The 18,103-nt window shown below is 34.3% G+C and overlaps 1 protein-coding gene across 12 annotated transcripts in view; it reads left to right on the top strand.

Annotated features, from left to right (window-relative positions):
* STXBP5L (syntaxin binding protein 5L) overlaps nucleotides 1-18,103 on the top strand; it is a 452,269-nt gene that overhangs the window by 95,351 nt on the left and 338,815 nt on the right. For all 12 annotated transcript variants that reach the window (XM_079155274.1, XM_079155277.1, XM_079155276.1 and 9 more), the window contains exon 3: nucleotides 4,154-4,251. In XM_079155274.1, the coding sequence (XP_079011400.1) occupies nucleotides 4,154-4,251 (98 nt within the window). The remainder of the gene's footprint in view (nucleotides 1-4,153; nucleotides 4,252-18,103) is intronic.

Raw genomic sequence — 18,103 nt, forward strand, 5'->3', positions numbered from 1 at the left:
GCAATGGAGAAAAGATAGCCTCTTCAACAAATGGTGCTGGGAGAATTGGAAATCCATATGCAACAGCATGAAACTAAACCCATATCTCTCACCATGCACGAAACTAAACTCAAAATGGATTAAGGACCTCAGAATCAGACCAGAGACCCTGCAGATTATAGAAGAAAAAGTATGTCCAAATCTTCACCTTGTTGGTCTAGGATCAGACTTCCTTAACAGGACTCCCATAGCACAAGAAATAAAAGCTAGAATCAACCACTGGGATAGATTCAAACTAAAAAGCTTTCTCTCAGCAAAGGAATCTATCAGCAATGCGAAGAAAGAGCCTACAGAGTGGGAGAATATCTTTGCCAATCATACTTCAGATAGAGCACTAATCTCCAGAATCTATAAAGAACTCAAAAAACTCTACTCCAAGAATTCAAATAATCCAGTCGACAAATGGGCTAAGGAAATGAATAGACACTTCACAGAAGAAGATCTACAAGCAATCAACAAACATATGGAAAAATGCTCAACATCTCTAGTAATAAGAGAAATGCAAATCAAAACCACCCTAAGATTCCATCTCACCCCAATTAGAATGGCGATTATCAAGAATACGAGCAACAACAGGTGTTGGCGAGGATGTGGGGAGAAAGGTACACTCATACACTGCTGGTGGGGCTGCAAATTAGTGCAGCCACTCTGGAAAGCAGTGTGGAGATTCCTTAGAAAACTTGGAATGGACCCTCCATTTGACCCAGCTATCCCACTCCTTGGCCTATACCCAAAGGACTTAAAATCAGCATACTACAGAGATACAGCCACATCAATGTTCATAGCTGCTCAATTCACAATAGCCAGACTGTGGAACCAACCTAGATGCCCTTCAATTGATGAGTGGATAAAGAAACTGTGGTATATATATACAATGGAATATTACTCAGCCATAAAGAATGATAAAATGATGGCATTTGCAGGCAAATGGATGAAATTGGAGAATATCATGCTAAGTGAGATAAGCCAATCTCAAATAGCTAAAGGACGAATGATATCGTTAATAAGTGGAGGATGACACATAATGGAGGGGAGGGAAGAGTTAGTGTTAGGGTTAGAGTTAGGGTTAGGGAGGGGGGCAAGTATGGAGGAAGGAAGTACTGTATAGAGGGTAAAGAGGGGTGGGAGGGGTGGGGGGAAGGGAAAAAATAACAGAATGAATCGAACAACATTACTCTATGTAAATTTATGATTACACCAATGGTATGCCTTTATGCCATGTACAAACAGAGAAACAACATGTATCCCATTTGTTTACAATAAAAAAAAAAAGCATTCTTTCACTAATTAGTATGATGTAGCTGTAGGTTTTTGTACATACTGTGTATTAGATTGAAGAGATTCTCCATAATTCCATTACTTGAATGTATTTTCAAATGGGAAAGGATGTTGGATTTCCTGAAATGCCTTTTTTGCATCTATTGATAGGATGAAGTGATCTTTGTCCTTTATCCTATTGATAATATTAATTAAATTTTCGATTAGTATGATATACATCAAAATACATCCTACTGTCATGTATAGCTAAAAATGACAAATAAAAAATTTAAAAAATTTATTGTTAAACCAGTCTTGCATTCTTGTGAGAAATCTCAGCAAGTTTACATCTATATTAATAAAAGTTGTTGGTATTTAGTTTTCTTTACTCACATGTCCTTGTCTGCTTTTTTTTTTTTTTTTTTTAATCAGGCTAATATTGACTCATTACTCATTGAATGAGTTGGAAAGTGTTCTGACCTCTTGTTTTTTTAGAGAGGAACTATATTTTCTGATTTTTATAATCCACAGTGCTCTGTAGGAACAGTATGAATCTCTTTCTCTTGACAATTTCATGTTGCTGAATCTGCATCAGAAAGTGTGTCAGAATCAAGAGGTAAATATTCCAGTTAAAAGTCATGACTTAAAATGGTTTTTCTGTATCTGTATTTTTACCAACTGCTAGGCAGAATTCAAAACACCCTTGATCCATCCAAGGGTAACAGAATATTGACTGTGCACTGAGTATAAATCTCAAGAGAGGATTCCTACTACATGGAGAATAGCAAAGATCATCACTATGCTATTCATCAGGAATAGAAGTCCACGGACGTCCAGATACTTCTTCCCATTACATTTTGGTATCATAGTTGCTAAGAAAAACACAATGAGTCAAACACCGGATGGAGCAATCATTTCAGAGAAGAGACAGCTCAATATCAGCTTCAATGATGTATGTCAGTCCCCTATGGCCATCAGGTTTCTCCCAGCAGCTGATATAGAACATTTAGTTATCATAACCTCTTGTGGGCTAGAAGGACCTCATTCACACCCTATATAGAACAGATATAGCAGTGGGGTTGGCCACATTCCATGTGATACACATGCTTTAGCAGAACAAAGGAGCATAAATTGGACTTGCAACAGAGAAAGATATTCTCACACAAGACAATGAGCTAAGCTCAGGCCATGTAGACTTTTATCTCTTGGTAAGGAAGTGTTCCAGGTTCAGTCTATTCCCATGCAGCCAAATTGGTATCAAAAGACTGTATGAGACTGCCTTTGTCAGCACTAATATAGTTGAAAATTCTTTGTTGTTTTTAAAATAGTAGTTGGTTGTTTAAGAACATCATGAAATATTCATATTATAATAGGCTGCATGACCTTTAGATACATTCAAGTACATTTATACATTTTTGTGGAAGTATTTCCAATGTTGAGTGAAAAAAACAGATTGTCGATCTGGATGGGTATTATATAATATATACATGCATACATGTTCATATGTGCTCTAAAAGAAAATGAGGAAGTTATGCATTGAATACCTTCCAGTGTTTTCTCAGGGGAAGAGTTTTAAGTTAACTACATGCTGTAGTTGATTTTGTTTGTCTTGAATGTTTATAAGTGTAGCAATTTGTTATTAACATATTTCAACTAGGAAATAGTTCTGGAAGCACCAGATACCCAGATGAAGTGAATATAGAATCTATCCTTTGCTGACCTCAGTCTTCTACCCTTTGAAAAGATATAGCATATGCCATATTAAAATGAATTCCTTTGTAACATTACATGTTCCTTCTCATGTTAGTCTTTTTCTTAATTGGCTCCTTATATTTTTTATCTTTTTTGTTTTCTTTTGTGCTAATATGAAAGCTTTCAAACATCAGAAAAGTTGAAAGAACTTTTCTCATGTGTATATTCTTACCACCTAGATTTGACAAGTATCATTTTGCTGTATTTATCACATATCTTTTCATTCTTCTCTTCACCTGTCTGTATTTTGGGGGTGAATCTTCACCTTGCAGATGTCAGTACAATTTAACATTTCAGAATGCATAACATTAAAGTTTAGTATTCATAATATATTTTTCTTAACTCTTTTGAAGTATACTCTACAGAGAAATCACAAATTTTATTGTATAATTTGATGTTTTGACCATATACATTTGTAATCTAACCCTCTATCAAAATATCAAATATTACTTTCACTCTGTTAAGTTCCTTTGTACCACTTTCCAGTGAGTTCTCCTCAAAGTAACCAGTATTCTGATTTTTTTCACCATAGATTTGTTTTGCTCATTATATAAGTAGAATCCTGTGAAAAACTCTTTTGTGAGTGACTGTTTTACTTAGCATAATGTTTTAGAGAATCATCCATGTTTTGCATCTATCAATAGTTTATCTTTTAAGTAGTTCACCATATGAATATACCATATGGTGTTTTAAAAAAATTATTATACCACAGTTTTATTTTATTTTGGACATTTGGGCTTTTTCCATTTTTTTTTTACTACTATAGATAAAATTGCTAGTTGTATAATTAAGTAAATCATTTTGTGGACATATATGTTTAAATTTTTCTAGTTGCATACATAGGCATAGAATTGCTAAGTCAAGGACTGGGTATACTTTTAGTTATATAAGAAACTGCAATATATTTTTCCAAAGTGATATAAAATGACATACTTTATATTTCCTCCTACAATGTATGAGAGTTTAGGTTACTCCATATCCTTGTCAACATATGGTGGTAATTTTTTTCTTTTAAAAATAAGTTTAGTCATTCTGGTTGCTCTGTATCTTGTTATTGTAGTTTTTATTTCTGTCATGACTATTTTTGCTATTTGCTCTCTTTCAGACTGTTCGGCATGGTTTTCCTTATCAGCCCACAGCATTGGCCTTTGATCCGGTTCAGAAAATCTTAGCTATTGGAACAAGGACAGGTGCTATACGAATGTATCCTTAATTTTTGGTTCATTATTACCTCCATTAATATTAATTAAATGTCCTTAAACATTCAGGTAAGAGAAATATTTTTGACTAAATAAAAATTTTATTGCTTCTTTAGAAAGGAATGACTTTTGCCAAGTGCTGTGGTACATGCCTATAATCCTAGCAACTTGGGAGACTGAGACAGGAGGATTGCAAGTTCGAGAGGCCTCAGCAATTTAGCCAGGCCTTGAGTAGCTTAGCAAGACCCTGTCTCAAAATAAAAAATAAAAAAGACTGCGAATGTGATTCAGCAGATAAGTGTCTCTGGGTTCAATCCTCAGTACTCCTCGTCCCCCACAAAAGAGTAACTATTGTGAAAGTAAAATTTATTGACATGATTTTAGGGTCATTGAGATTCTTTAAGGTTAGTTTTGATGTCCCTTCCTGTTATTGGTAGTTTGTGTTTTCTTTTTCCTGACAATCTGGTTAGAAGTTTATCAATTGTATTGATTTGCACAAAGAATCAACTTAAAGATTTATTACTTTTCCTCTAATTTTTGGTTTGAACTTTTTTCTCTTATTTGCTTTGGGTTTCATTTGACTTATTCTTTTAGTTTCTTATGGTAGAAACAGGTCATTAATTTGAGAACTTCCTTCTTTTCTAATGTGTACCTATAGTATTATAAATTTCCTCCTAATTGCTTTGGTGTCATCCCAGTTTTTCAAATTAAACTTTATTTTGAGATAATGTAAACTCACAACTAGTTGTAAGAAATAGTAGAGAAATCCCATGTACTCTTTCAAACAATTTCCTCATTTGTAATGTCTTATATAACTATAGTATAATATCTCAACCAGAATATTGACATTGACACCATCAAGATACAGGACCTTTCTGTCACAATAGGATTCATCATGTTGTCCATCTAACTTCTTGCCCCATTATTTGACCCATGACAATCACGAATTAGTTCTTTTTGTGTGTGTGTGTGTGTGTGTGTGCCGCTGGGGATTGAACCCAGGGCCTTGTGCTTGTGAGGTAAGAACTCTAGCAAATGAGCTACATCTCCAGCCCTAATTTGTTCTTCATTTCAAACATTTTTCCACCTTCAGAATGTAATATGAGTAGAATGGCACAGTATGTAACCTTTGGGGTTGAACTTTTTTTACTCTGCATAAATCTTTGAAGATTCATCCAAGTTGTTGGATATATTCATCTCTTGAGATCCACAGGGGATTGGTCTTGGATGCCCCCAAGGGATACCAAAATCTGCATATACTCAGGATTCTTATATCAGGTGGTATAATATTTGCATATAACCTACAGTCCTCCTGCATACTTTATCTCTAGATGACTTACAATATCTAGTGTATATAAATGCTATGCAAATAGTTGTTAATACTATATTGTTCAAGTAATAACAAGAAAAAAAAAGTCTTTGCATGTTCAATACATGTGCACTTTTTCCCCCAATATCTTTGATCCATGGTTGGTTGAATCTATGGATACAGAACCCATTGACACAGGGTGTTGACTGTGTATTAGCAGTTCATTGCTTTTTGTTGTTACACTACAGTTTAACTGTTTACCTGTTGAAAGGTATTTGAGTTGTTTTTAGTTTATGACCATTATTACTAAAGCAGCTATGAATATATGTAGTTGTTTTCAAATGAATATAAATTTTCATTTCTCTGATATAAATGCCCAGGAGTAAAATAAATTGGGGAAATCATATGGTAGTTGCAAGTTGCATGTTTGTTTGTTCGTTTTACCCTTGTAAACTTTACTTACTTTTGGTAGAGCTGACACAAGTATACATCACAAGTTACATTTAAAAAACATTGTTTTTACTTTTAAATGTCCATGTAGACTGTGTTTTTAGGCTATACTCTCCTGCCAGGTATTTAAGATCAAGATGGCCAAAACTAACCTTGTTCCTATCTACTCTTAAGAATTAGCTGATATTCCTCAGAGATCACTTTTGGGGACATGTGCAAATCCTCCTGGCTCCTTTAGCTTTTCTGTACCAGTAGTGCCACTTGCCAGGATGGGTCAAGGTCTGGCTGACCATATGTGGCTTCTCTTGGAAGCATCAGGGATATTTCTGCCTCCAGTGACTCTCTTCTTTGCAGAATGTGCACTGGTTGGCTTCCTTTTTGCTAGGGTCCTCTTGATCTACCTGATCAGCAGATTGGGTGACTCACCAGAGTTACAGGGCCCAGAGAGGTATCCTGTCTGCTGACCATAGAGGGTAAAAGCCAAAATGTTGACTGCTTTTTCCTTGGCCCTTTTACTTCCTTGACTTTGATCTGAAGTTTTTAGTTTTAAGCACCAGGAAGTCAGTTTCTTTAAACCAGTCTTAATGAGCGAATAACAGGTTATAACTTCAATATCTATAAATTTACAGATACCCTTTTCATTTAATTGGGTTTAGTATTAGTACTGGAAGTCAGCATTATATACTATTTGTCCTGTAGGTGATGGCTTATTATCTAAAATTTATCCAATTTTTTAAAAGAAGCACAGAGAGTACTAAACTCTAAACTTCATTATAGACTATCTATGGACTTTTTTTAATTAAAATATTTTTTATTTTTACAGACACATTTTGATTCATTATACACAAATGGGGTACAACTTATCATTTCTATGGTTGTACACAATGTAGATTCACGTCGTTCATGTAATTATACATATATATAGTGTAATACTGTCTGTTTCATTCTACTATTTTTCCATCCCCACCCTCTCCCACCCCTTTTTCCTCTATGCCATCCAAAGTTCCTTCATTCTTCTCTTCGCCCCATCACCCCCATCATTATATATTGTCATGCACTGATCAGAAGAAAACATTCGGCCTTTGGATTTTGGGGCTTGGCCTATTTCACTTAGCATGATATTTTCCAACTTCACCCATTTATCAGCAAATGCCATGATTTTATTCTTATTTATGGCTGAGTAATATTCCATTATGTATATATATACCACAGTTTTTTTATACATTCATCAATTGAAGGGCATCTAGGTTGTTCCGTAGTCTAGCTATTGTGAATTGAGTTGCTATGAACATCTATGTGGCTGCATCACTGTAGTATGCTGATTTTAAGTCCTTTGGGTATAAACCAAGGAGTGGGATAGCTGGGTCAAATGGATTATCCATTCCAAGCTTTCTGAGGAATCTCCATACTGCTTTCTAGAGTGGCTGCACCAATTTGCAACTCCACTAGCAATGTATGAATGTGCCTTTTTCCCCACATCCATGCCAAAGCTTACTATTGCTTGTGTTCTTGATAATAGCCATTCTAATTGGAGTTAGATGAAATGTTAGGGTGGTTTTAATTTGCATTTCTCTAATTACTAGAAATGATGAGCACTTTTTCATATATTTGTTTATCACCTCTATATCTTCTTCTGTGAAGTATCTGCCCATTTCCTTTTCCCACTTATTGATTGGGTTCTTTGTGTTTTGGGTGTAAAGTGTTTTAAGTTCTTTATAAACTTGGGAGATGAGTGCTTGTCTGAAGTGTGTGTGGAGACCCACTCTGTAGGCTCTCTTTTCACAATTGTTTCCTGTGCTGACAAAAAACTTTTTAGTTTGAATCTATCCCATTTGTTGATTCTGGCTTTTATTTCTTGTGCTATGGGGGTCTTGTTAAGGAAGTCTGGTCCTAAGCCAACATGATGGAGGTTCAGGCCTACTTTTTCTTCTGTTTGTTGAAGGGTCTCAGGTCTAATGCCTAGATCGTCGATCCATTTGGAGTTGAGTTTTGTACAGGGTGAGAAATAGGGGCTTAATTTCATTTTACTGCATATGAATTTCCAGTTTTGCCAGCACCATTTGTTGAAGAGACTATCTTTTCTCCATTGTATGTTTTTGGCACCGTTGTCTGGTAGGAGATAACGGTACTCATATGAGTTTGTCTCTGTGTCTTCTATTCTGTACCATTGATCTACCTGCCTGTTTTGGTGCCAATACCATGCCATTTTTGTTACTGTTGTTGTATAGTAGAGTTTAAGTTCTGCATTACTCTTCCTGCCCAGAATTGCTTTGACTATTCTGGGTCTTTTGTTCTTCCAGATAAATTTCATGATTGCCTTTTCTGTTTCTATGGGAAATGTCATAGGGATTTTAATTGGAATTGTGTTAAATCTGTATAGTGCCTTTGGAAGTATGGCCATTTTGATAATATTAATTATGCCTATCCAAGAACATGGGAGAACTTTCCATCTTCTAAGGTCTTCCTCAATTTCTTCAGTTTTTTGTAGTTTTCATTGTAGAGATCTTTTACCTCTTTGGTTAGATTGATTTCCAAGTATTTTTTTTTTTTTTGAGGCTATTGCGAAAGGAGTTGTTTTCCTCATTTCCCTTTCAGATGTTTCATTGCTTATGTACAAAAATTCTTTAGATTTATGCATGTTGATTTTATAACCTATTTCGCTGAATTCATTTATGAGGTCTAGAAGTTTTCTAGTGGAGTTTTTTGGATCCTCTAGAGAATCATGTCATCAGCAAATAGTGACAGCTTGAGTTCCTCTTTTCCTATTTGTATCCCTTTAAATTTCTTTAGTCTATCTAGTTGCTCTGGCTAGTATTTCAAGTACAATGTTGAATAAAATTGGTGAAATAGGGCATCCCTGTCTTCTTCCTGTTTTTAAAGGAAATGCTTTCAGTTTTTCTCCATTAAGAATGATGTTGGCCATTGGCTTAGCATAGCCTTTACAATGTTCAGGTATGTTCCTACTATCCCTATTTTTTCTAGTATTTTGAGCATGAAGGGGTGTTGTATTTTGTCAAACACTTTTTCTGCCTCAGTTGAAGTAACCATATGATTCTTATCCTTAAGTCTGTTGACATGATGGATTATGTTGATTGATTTACAGATGTTGAATCAACCTTGCACTTCTGGGATGAATCCCACTTGATTGTGGTGGACTATCTTCTTAATATGTTTTTGGACACAGTTTGGCAGTATTTGTTAAGGATCTTTGCGTCTATGTTCATCAAAGATATTGGTCTAAATTTTTCTTTCCTTGATGTGTCTTTTCCTGGTTTGGGTATGAGGGTGATATTAGCTTCATAGAATGACTTTGGTAGGGGGTTCCCTCCTTTTCTAAATTTCCTGGAATACTTTGAAAAGTATTGGAATGAGTTCTTCTTTGAAGGTGTTGTAGAACTTAGCTGAGAATCCATCTGGTCCTGGGCTTTTTTTGGATGGTAGGCCTTTGATGGCTTCTTCTATTTCATTGCTTGAAATTGATCTGTTTAAATTGTGTATGTCCCCCTGGTTCAGTTTGGGAGGAGCATGTCTCTAGAAATTTGTTGATGTCTTCAGAATTTTCTGTTTTGTTGGAATATAGATTTTCAAATTAGCTTCCCATTATGTTATGTATCTCAGTGGTGTCTTTGTGATATTTCCTTTTTCATCAGAATTTTAGTAATTTGAGTTTTCTCACTCCTTCTCTTTGTTAAAGTGTAGCTAAGGGTTTGTCTATTTTGTTTACTTTTTCAAAGAACCAACTTTTTGTTTTGTCAATTTTTTGAATAGTTTCTTTTGTTTCAATTTCATTGATTTCAGCTCTGATTTTAATTATTTCCTGTCTTCTACTACTTTTGATGTTGTTCTGTTCTTTTTCTAGGGTATTGAGCTTTAATGTTAGGTCATTTAGTTGTTGACTTTTTATTCTTTTCTTGAATGTGCTCTGTGCAATGAATTTTCCTCTTAGTACTGCTTTCATAGTGTCCCAGAGATTTTGATATGTTGTATCATCATTCTCATTTACCTCTATGAAATTTTTTATATCCTCCCTGGTGTTTTCTGTTATCCATGTTTCATTCAATAGCATATTATTTAGTCTCCAGGTGTTGGAGTAATTTCTGTTTTTTATTTTGTCATTGATTTCTAATTTCATTCCATTATGATCTGATAGAACACAAGGCAGTATCTCTTTTTTTGTATTTACTAAGGGCTGCTTTGTGACATATCATATGGTCTGTTTTTGAGAAGAATCCATGTGCTGCTGAGAAGAAAGTGAATTATTTTCACTCATTTGCTGGTTGATGGATGGAATATTCTATATATGTCTGTTAAGTCTAGGTTATTGATTGTGTTATTGAGTTCTATGGCTTCTTTGTTTAATTTTTGTTTAGAAGATTTATCCAGTGGTGACAGTGGTGTGTTAAAGTCACCCAGAATTATTGTGTTGTGGTCTGTTTGATACCTGGAATTGAGAAGGATTTGTTTGTATGTGGATATGCTGTTGTTTGGGGCATAAATATTTATGATCGTTTCCTGATTAATGGTTTCCTTAAGCAGTATGAAATGTTCTTCTTTATCTCTTCTGACTGACTTTGGCTTGAAGTCCATTTTATCTGAAATAAGGATGGAAACCCCTGCTTTTTTACTGAGTTTGTGTGCGTGGTAGGTTTTTTTCACATCCTTTCACCTTTAGTCTATGGATGTCTTTTTCTGTGAAATGAGTCTCTTGAAGGCAGCATATTGTTGGTTCATTCTTTTTAATGCATTCTGCCAGTCTATGTCTTTTGATTAATGAGTTTAGGCCATTAATGTTCAAGGTTATTTTTGAGACATGATTTGTATTCTCAGTCATTTGGGCTTATTTTTGGTTTTTAACTTGACTTGGTTTCTCCTTTGAATGGATTTTCCTTTAGGGTAGTTCCTCCCTTTGTTGACCTACATTGTCATTTTTCATTTACTCCTCATGGAATATTTTGTTGAGAATGTTCTGTAGTGCAAGCTTTCTATTTGTAAATGAACAAGAAGCAACAGAAAGGAAACAGCTGCTCACTGAGGTTTAGCCAGACTCATAAATAAAAACAACAATAATTACATCAAAAACAAAGGAAACCACAAAAGAAGTTGCAATCATACCTATATTGATCATTATGCTCAGGTGTTCCTGATGCCTTCCTGAGGGCTAGCCCGTCATCCCTCGTCAGGTGGTCCTTCCTTAGTGTCCAACCTCACATCGGAGGTGCGTCTCAGTTTCCCAAGAAGAGAGTCCCTTAGATTTCCTCTGTTCTTTGGGTTGTCAATTAGCTGAGAATATCAGTCACAGTTTTTCCTGGCCAGTTGCTCACTGGCCAAAGAAAAGATGGCTGAGGGAGGGAGAAACTAGGGAATGAAGTAGAATGGTCTTGGAAACCTCCCCCCACCTACCCATCCCCACTGGGTGAGCACTGACAAGCCTCCCTTGAGTCCTGACAACTTGATGGAATTAGCCCAGACTGAGCTGCTGCTACCCACTGTTTCTACTGTTGGAGTTCAGGAAACTCTTAGGAGCCATTGGGAAACCTCCAATCTGGGAAGGCCAATGTTCCTGGAGAGCAACCCAAAATTTGTTATGGACTTTTCAGGATCTTTTCCTACTCAGTACTGCTTGCAAATGACTGAACAGTCTTAAGGCAAGTAGGAAATTTTTATTCAGTAACTGAAGAATGGAGAAGGGGAGCTCATGCTCTAAAGGCACCCTTCCCCAAGCTGATCTGGCATCTTGGTTTTTATTAGAACTGTTTTATGAAGGGGATGGTGCAGAGTATTAAAGCTGTCTCTGCAAGGGATTGACAGCTGGTAGTTAAGAGTGGTTGTAGGCAGCCTTGATTTCTATAGTCAAGCAGCCCCTACTAATAAGCAGAAGAAAGGGGGAGGGGTTCTCCTGCTGACAGCTGAATCATATGGATATATATTTTTAGTTTTTTGAGCAATCTCCATTCTGTTTGTAATTAACATTCCTACCAACAGTGTACAGGAGTTCCTTGTTATCCACACCTTCACCAGCATTTGTTATTTTCTTTTAATTTTTTGATAGTAGCTCTCCTAACTCAGATGAGATGGTATTGTGTTGTAATTTTGATTTGTATTTCTCTGATGGCTAATGATTTTGAGCATTTTTCATACATTTGTTGACCATTTGTATTTTCATCTTTTAAGACGTGTTTATACAGATCACTTCCCCACTTTTAAAAATTGGATTAAAATTGTTTTTCTTAAGTATTTTAATTTCTTTATATTTTCCAGATATTAATCTTTTATAAGATGAATAGTTGGCAAATATTTTCTCCCATTCTGTAGGTTGTCTTGATTTTTTCTTTCGTTGTTCAGAAGTATCTTAGTTAGATATAATCCCATTTGTCTAGTTTTGTATTAGTTTCCTGTGCTTTTGAGGTCAAATCAAAAAAATCATTGCCTGTAATAATGTGATGAAGTGTTTCCTTATATTTTCTTAAGTAGTTTTATAACTTCAGATCTTAACATTTAGATCTTCCATCCATTTTGGGTTAAGTGATAGGAGTTTAAATCTTCTGCATATGATATCTATTTTTCTGGTAAAACTTATTGAAGAGACTGTCCTTTTTCCAATGTTTGATTTTTGTGCCATTGTCCAGAATCAATTGACTTATAGATACATGGGGTAATTTCTGGAATCTATACTCTGTTCTATTGGTGTTTCAGTTTTTATGTAAGTACCATGCTGTTTTGATTACTATCTGTAATATGTCTTGAAATAAGGTATTGTGACAACACCATCATTGTTATTTTTGCTCAAGATTTTAGAATTGTTTATTTTCTTGTTCTGTGTAGAATACTATTGGTATTTCAATAGGGATTACAGTGAATCTATAAATTACTTTGGGTACAGTGGACATTTAAAAAATACTAATTTTTCTATTTTATATGTATGGAGTTATATTGGCTGCAAACAGGCAAAATTTGACTTTGTATATCTCTCATTTCTTATCTGTAATATTTCTGGATAGAATTTCTGATACTTTTTTGAATAAGAGCAGTTGAGTGTGGAATTCTTTCCTCATTCCAGATCTCAGAGGAAATTGTTTTTTTTTTCCCTCAAAAGTTATAATAAGAATATGCATTTTCATATTATAACCTTTATTTTGTTGAGGTATGATACTTATATCCTTAATTTGTTTAGGGTTTTTATCATGAAAACATGTTGATTTTTTTTTTTTTTTTTTTTTTTTTTTTTTTTTTTTTTGTGGTGCTGGGTATTGAACCCAGGGCCTTGTGCTTGCGAGGCAGGCACTCTACCAACTGAGCTATATCCCCAGCCCAACATGTTGAATTTTATCAGAAGCTTTTTTCTGAATCTATTGAAATGATAAAGTGATTTTATCCTTAATTCTGTTGATATGTTGATTGAGTTGTGTATGTTGAATTTTCCTGGCATCCCTGGCTTCTGCTATTGGATCATAGTGAATGAACTTTTTGATTATTGATGAATTTAGTTTGCTAGTATTTTGTTAAGAATTTTTACAACTGTATTCACCAGGGATTTGGTGTATAATTTTCCTCCTTTGTGTGTGTTCTTGTTTGATTTTGATATCATGGTAATCCTGGTCTCAGTTTGGAGGGGTTCCCTCTGTTTCAGTTCTTTGGAATAGTTTGAGAAGTTTCGGCATTTCTTCTTTATAAGTTTGGTAAAATTCATCAGTGAAGCCATCTGGTCCTGGGCTTTTCTTTGGTGGGAATCTTTTTATTAATGATTTGACCTCATTACTTGTTACTGCTTTTGTATAACCTCATGGTTCAATTTTGGTAGGTTGCATCCAGGAGCACATTAATTTCTTCTAGGTTTTCCAATTTGTTAATAAGTTTCTACTAATCCTTTGTGTTTCTGTAGGATCAGTTGTAATGTCTCCTTTTTTGTTTCTGATTTTATTTACTTGGGTTATCTCTCTTTTTCTTGGAGCTTAATTAATGGTTTGTTGATTTTGTTTATCTTTTTAAAAAATTAACTATTCATTTCATTGATCTTTTATTTTTTAAAAATTCTATGTTTCATTTATTTCTACTCTCATCTTTGTTGTTTCTATCATCCTACTAATTTCTGGTTTGGATTGCTCTTGCTTTCTAGGTCCTTAGGATATATTGTTAGGTCGTTTATTTGAAAATTTTTTGTAATGTAGGTGCTTATTATTACAAACTTAACCTCTCAGAACTGTTTATGCTACATTTCATTAGGTTTAGTATATTATGTTACCATGTTCATTTGTTTTGAGAATTTAAAAAAATTTTCCTTTTGATTTTTTTCAATGATCTACTTCTTCAAAACTATGTTGTTCATTCTTCATGTATTTGTATGTTTTCCACAATTTTCTTTGTTATAATTGTAGTTTTATTCCATTGTAGGAAAAAATATAGGATATGATTTATTTTTAAAATTTTTCTTAAACTTGTAATGATATGTTTTGTTCTAGAGAACATTGAATATGCTGAGGAAAAGAATGTGTACTAAATAACTATTGGATAAAATTTTCTTTAAATATTTGCTAGGTTCATTCAATTTATAGTATAGTTTAAGTATGATGTTTCTTTGTTGACTTTTTTTTGTATAGATGATCTACTGATCAAAGTTGAGTGTGGAAGTCTCCCACTATTATTGTATTAGTGCTGCACTCTTTATATCTAATAGTGTTGTATTATAAAATTTGGACCTCTGATGTTAGGTGTGTATGCATTTTAAATTGCTATATCTTCTTATCAAATTGATCCTTTAATCTTTATTCAGAAACTTTTTTTGTCACTTTATAATTTTTGTATTACTTTCTTATAAGCAGCATTATTGAGTTTTGCTTTTTAATATTATTTAGCCAGTATGTATTGTTTTTTCTTTTTCAATTCATTCCTTTTAGGTATAAATGCCAGAATTCATTTTGATATAATTATACAAGCATGGAATATATCTTACTCTAGTTAGAGTCTCATTCCTAGGGATGTGCATGGTGGTGGAATTCACTGTGTTGTTTTCATATATATACATGGGAAACTATATCAGATTCATTTCACTGTCTTTCCTTTTTTTATCCTCCTTCCTTTCCCTCAATTCTTTATTGTCTAATCTTCTACACTTCTATTCTCCTCCTCCTCCCCACTTATTGTGGATTAACTTCCACTCTCAGAGAAATATTTGACCTTTGGTGTTTTGGGACTAACTCATTTTACTGAACATGATATTCTCCAGTTCCATCCATTAACTGGCAAATGCCATAATTTAATTTTTTTATGGCTTAGCAATACTCCATTGTGTATATATACCACATTTTCTTTATCCATTCATCTGTTAAAGGGCACCTGGTTGGTTCCATACCTTAGCTATTGTGAATTGAACTGCTATAAACATTGATGTGAGTGTGTCACTGTAGTATGTTGATTTTAAATACTTTGAATATATACCAAGGAGTGGGATAACTGAGTCAAATAGTGGTTTCAATCCAGGTTTTCTGAGGAATCTCTGTACATCTTTACAGAGTGGTTGCACCAATTTGCAGTCCCACAAGTGATATGTGAGTGTACCTTTTCCCCTACATCCTCACCAACATTTACTTGTATTTTTGATAATTGCCCTTCTGATTGGGATCAGATGGAATCTCAGTGTTGTTTTTAATTTACATTCCTTTAATTGCTAGAGATGTTGAACTTTTTTTCATATATTTTTGTCTGTTCATATTTCTTCTTATGTGAAGTACCTATTCAGTTCCTTTGCCCATTTATTGACTGGATTATTTGGTTTTCTTTTGGTGCTAAGTTTATTTCTTTACATATCCTGGAAATTAATGCTCTGAGGAGTTGGTGGCAAAGATGTTCTCCCATTCCGTAGGTTTTCCGTTCATGCTCTTCATTGTTTCCTTTGCTGCAAAGAAGCATTTTAGTTTGATGTCATCCCATTTATTTTACTTGGTGTGCTTTATGGGTCTTATTAAGGAAGTCAGTTCCTTTGCTGATATGTTGGAGTGTTGGACCTACCTTTTGTTCTATATGTGCAGGGTCTCGGGTCTAATACTTAAGTCCTTGATCTACTTTGAACAGAGTTTTGTACAGGGTGAGAGGTAGGGGTTAAATTTCATTCTACTACATGTGGATTTCCACCATTTGTTGAAGAGGCTCTTTTATTTAATGTATATTATTGGTACATATGTCTAGTATGAGCTAACTGTATTTTTGTGGTTTTTGTCTCTGTGTCTTCTGTTTTGTTGATCTTCTTGCCTGTTTTGGTACCAATACTATGCTGTTTTTGTTATTATAGCTTTAATCTATAGTATAATTTTTGGGTTTGGCATTGTAATGTCTTCTGCTTTTTTTTTTTTTTTTTCCCTACTAAGGATTGCTTTGGCTCTTCTGGGCTTCTTGTTTTTCCAGATGGATTTCATGAGTGCTTTTTCTGTTTCCATGAAGAACGTTATGGACATTTTGATGGGAATTGCATTGAATCCATACAGCACTTTTGGTATTATGGCCATTTTGAAATACTAATTCTGCCTATCCAAAAATATGGGAGGTCTTTCCATCTCAATTTCTTTCTTTAGTGTTCTGTTGTTTTCACTGTAGAGGTCTTTCACATCTTTTGTTAGATTGATTACTGGGTTTTTTTGTTTTTTTGCTTTTTTGTTTGTTTATTTTTTGGGGGGACTAATGAGAATGGAATAGTTTTCCTAATTTCTCTTTCAGCTGACTCGATAATGGAGTATAGGAATGAAATTGATTCATGAGTGTTCATTTTGTGTCCTGTTACTTTGCTGAATTTACTTCTGATTTCTAGAAGTTTTCTGGTAGAATTTTTTGGGCTTTCTAAATACAGGAAGATATAAATGTAGTTTTATATCTTCATTTCCTATTGGTAGTCCTTTTGTTTCACTCTTTTGCCTAATTTCTTTGGCTAGAGATTCAAGGACTATATTGAATAAAAGTGAAGAAAGTGGGCATCTCTGTCTTGTTTCTGTTTTTAGAGGAAAAACTTTCAGTTTTTCTCCATTTAGAATGATGTTGTCCTTGGGTTTAACATATGCAGCTTTTACAGTGTTGAGGTATGATCCTTTTATTCCTGTTTTCTCTAGTGTTTTAATCATGAATGTTGTATTTTGTCAATGCTTTATCTGCATCTATTGAGATAATCATGTGCATCTTGTCAGTAGATGTGGTGAATTACATTTATTGATTTCCTTATGTTGAACCACCCTTGTATCCCTGGGATTAAATCCACTTGATCATGGTGCGCTATCTTTTTAATATGTTTTTGTATATGTAGTTTGCTAGTATTTTATTGAGAATTTTGCATCTGTGTGTATCAAGGATATTTGATCTAAAGTTTTTTTTGATGTGTCTTTAGTTTTGGTATCAGGTTGATATTACTGCCATAGAATGGGTTTCAGTGGGTTCCTTCCTCTTTTATTTCATGGAATAATTGAATGAGAATTTGTCCTAGTTTTTCTTTAAAGGTTTGTTAGAATTCAGCTGAGAATCCATCTGGTCTTGGGCTTTTCTTTGTTGGTAGACCTTTTTTTTATTTTTATTTTTTTAAAGAATTTCAGCTTTCTTAATTTTTTTTTAAACTTTATTTAGTTTTGTATGTGGTGCTGAGGATTGAACCCAGTACCTCATGCATGCTAGGCAAGTGCTTCACCATTGAGCCACAATCCCAGCCTCACATTGGTAGGCTCTTGATTACTTCATCAATTTTATTACTTGAAATTGATCTGTTTAAATTTTTCTATATCTTTCTGGTTCAATTTGGGTAGGTTATATGTCTGTAGGAATTTATCCGTGTCTTTAAGGTTTTCTAGATTATTGGAGTGTAGACTTTCAAAGTAACTTCTGATTATCTCTATATTTCAATGGTGTCTGTGGTGATACCTCCATTTTCACTGCAGATTTTAGTAACTTAAATTTTTTTCTCTTTTTCTTGGTTGGCTTGGCTAATCAATTCTCTTTTTTCAAAGAACCAACTTTTTGATTTGTTGATTTTTTTTTTCCCCCTTATGCATTGATGTTGCAGTACTCTAACGTGCCGGTTGAATAGGGCTGAAATTGAAGTTGCTTTTCAGAGAAAGTTTCACGAATGGAT

Source organism: Sciurus vulgaris, assembly GCF_902686455.1.
Source record: "Sciurus vulgaris genome assembly, chromosome: 10".
Taxonomy (NCBI): Eukaryota; Metazoa; Chordata; class Mammalia; order Rodentia; family Sciuridae; genus Sciurus; species Sciurus vulgaris.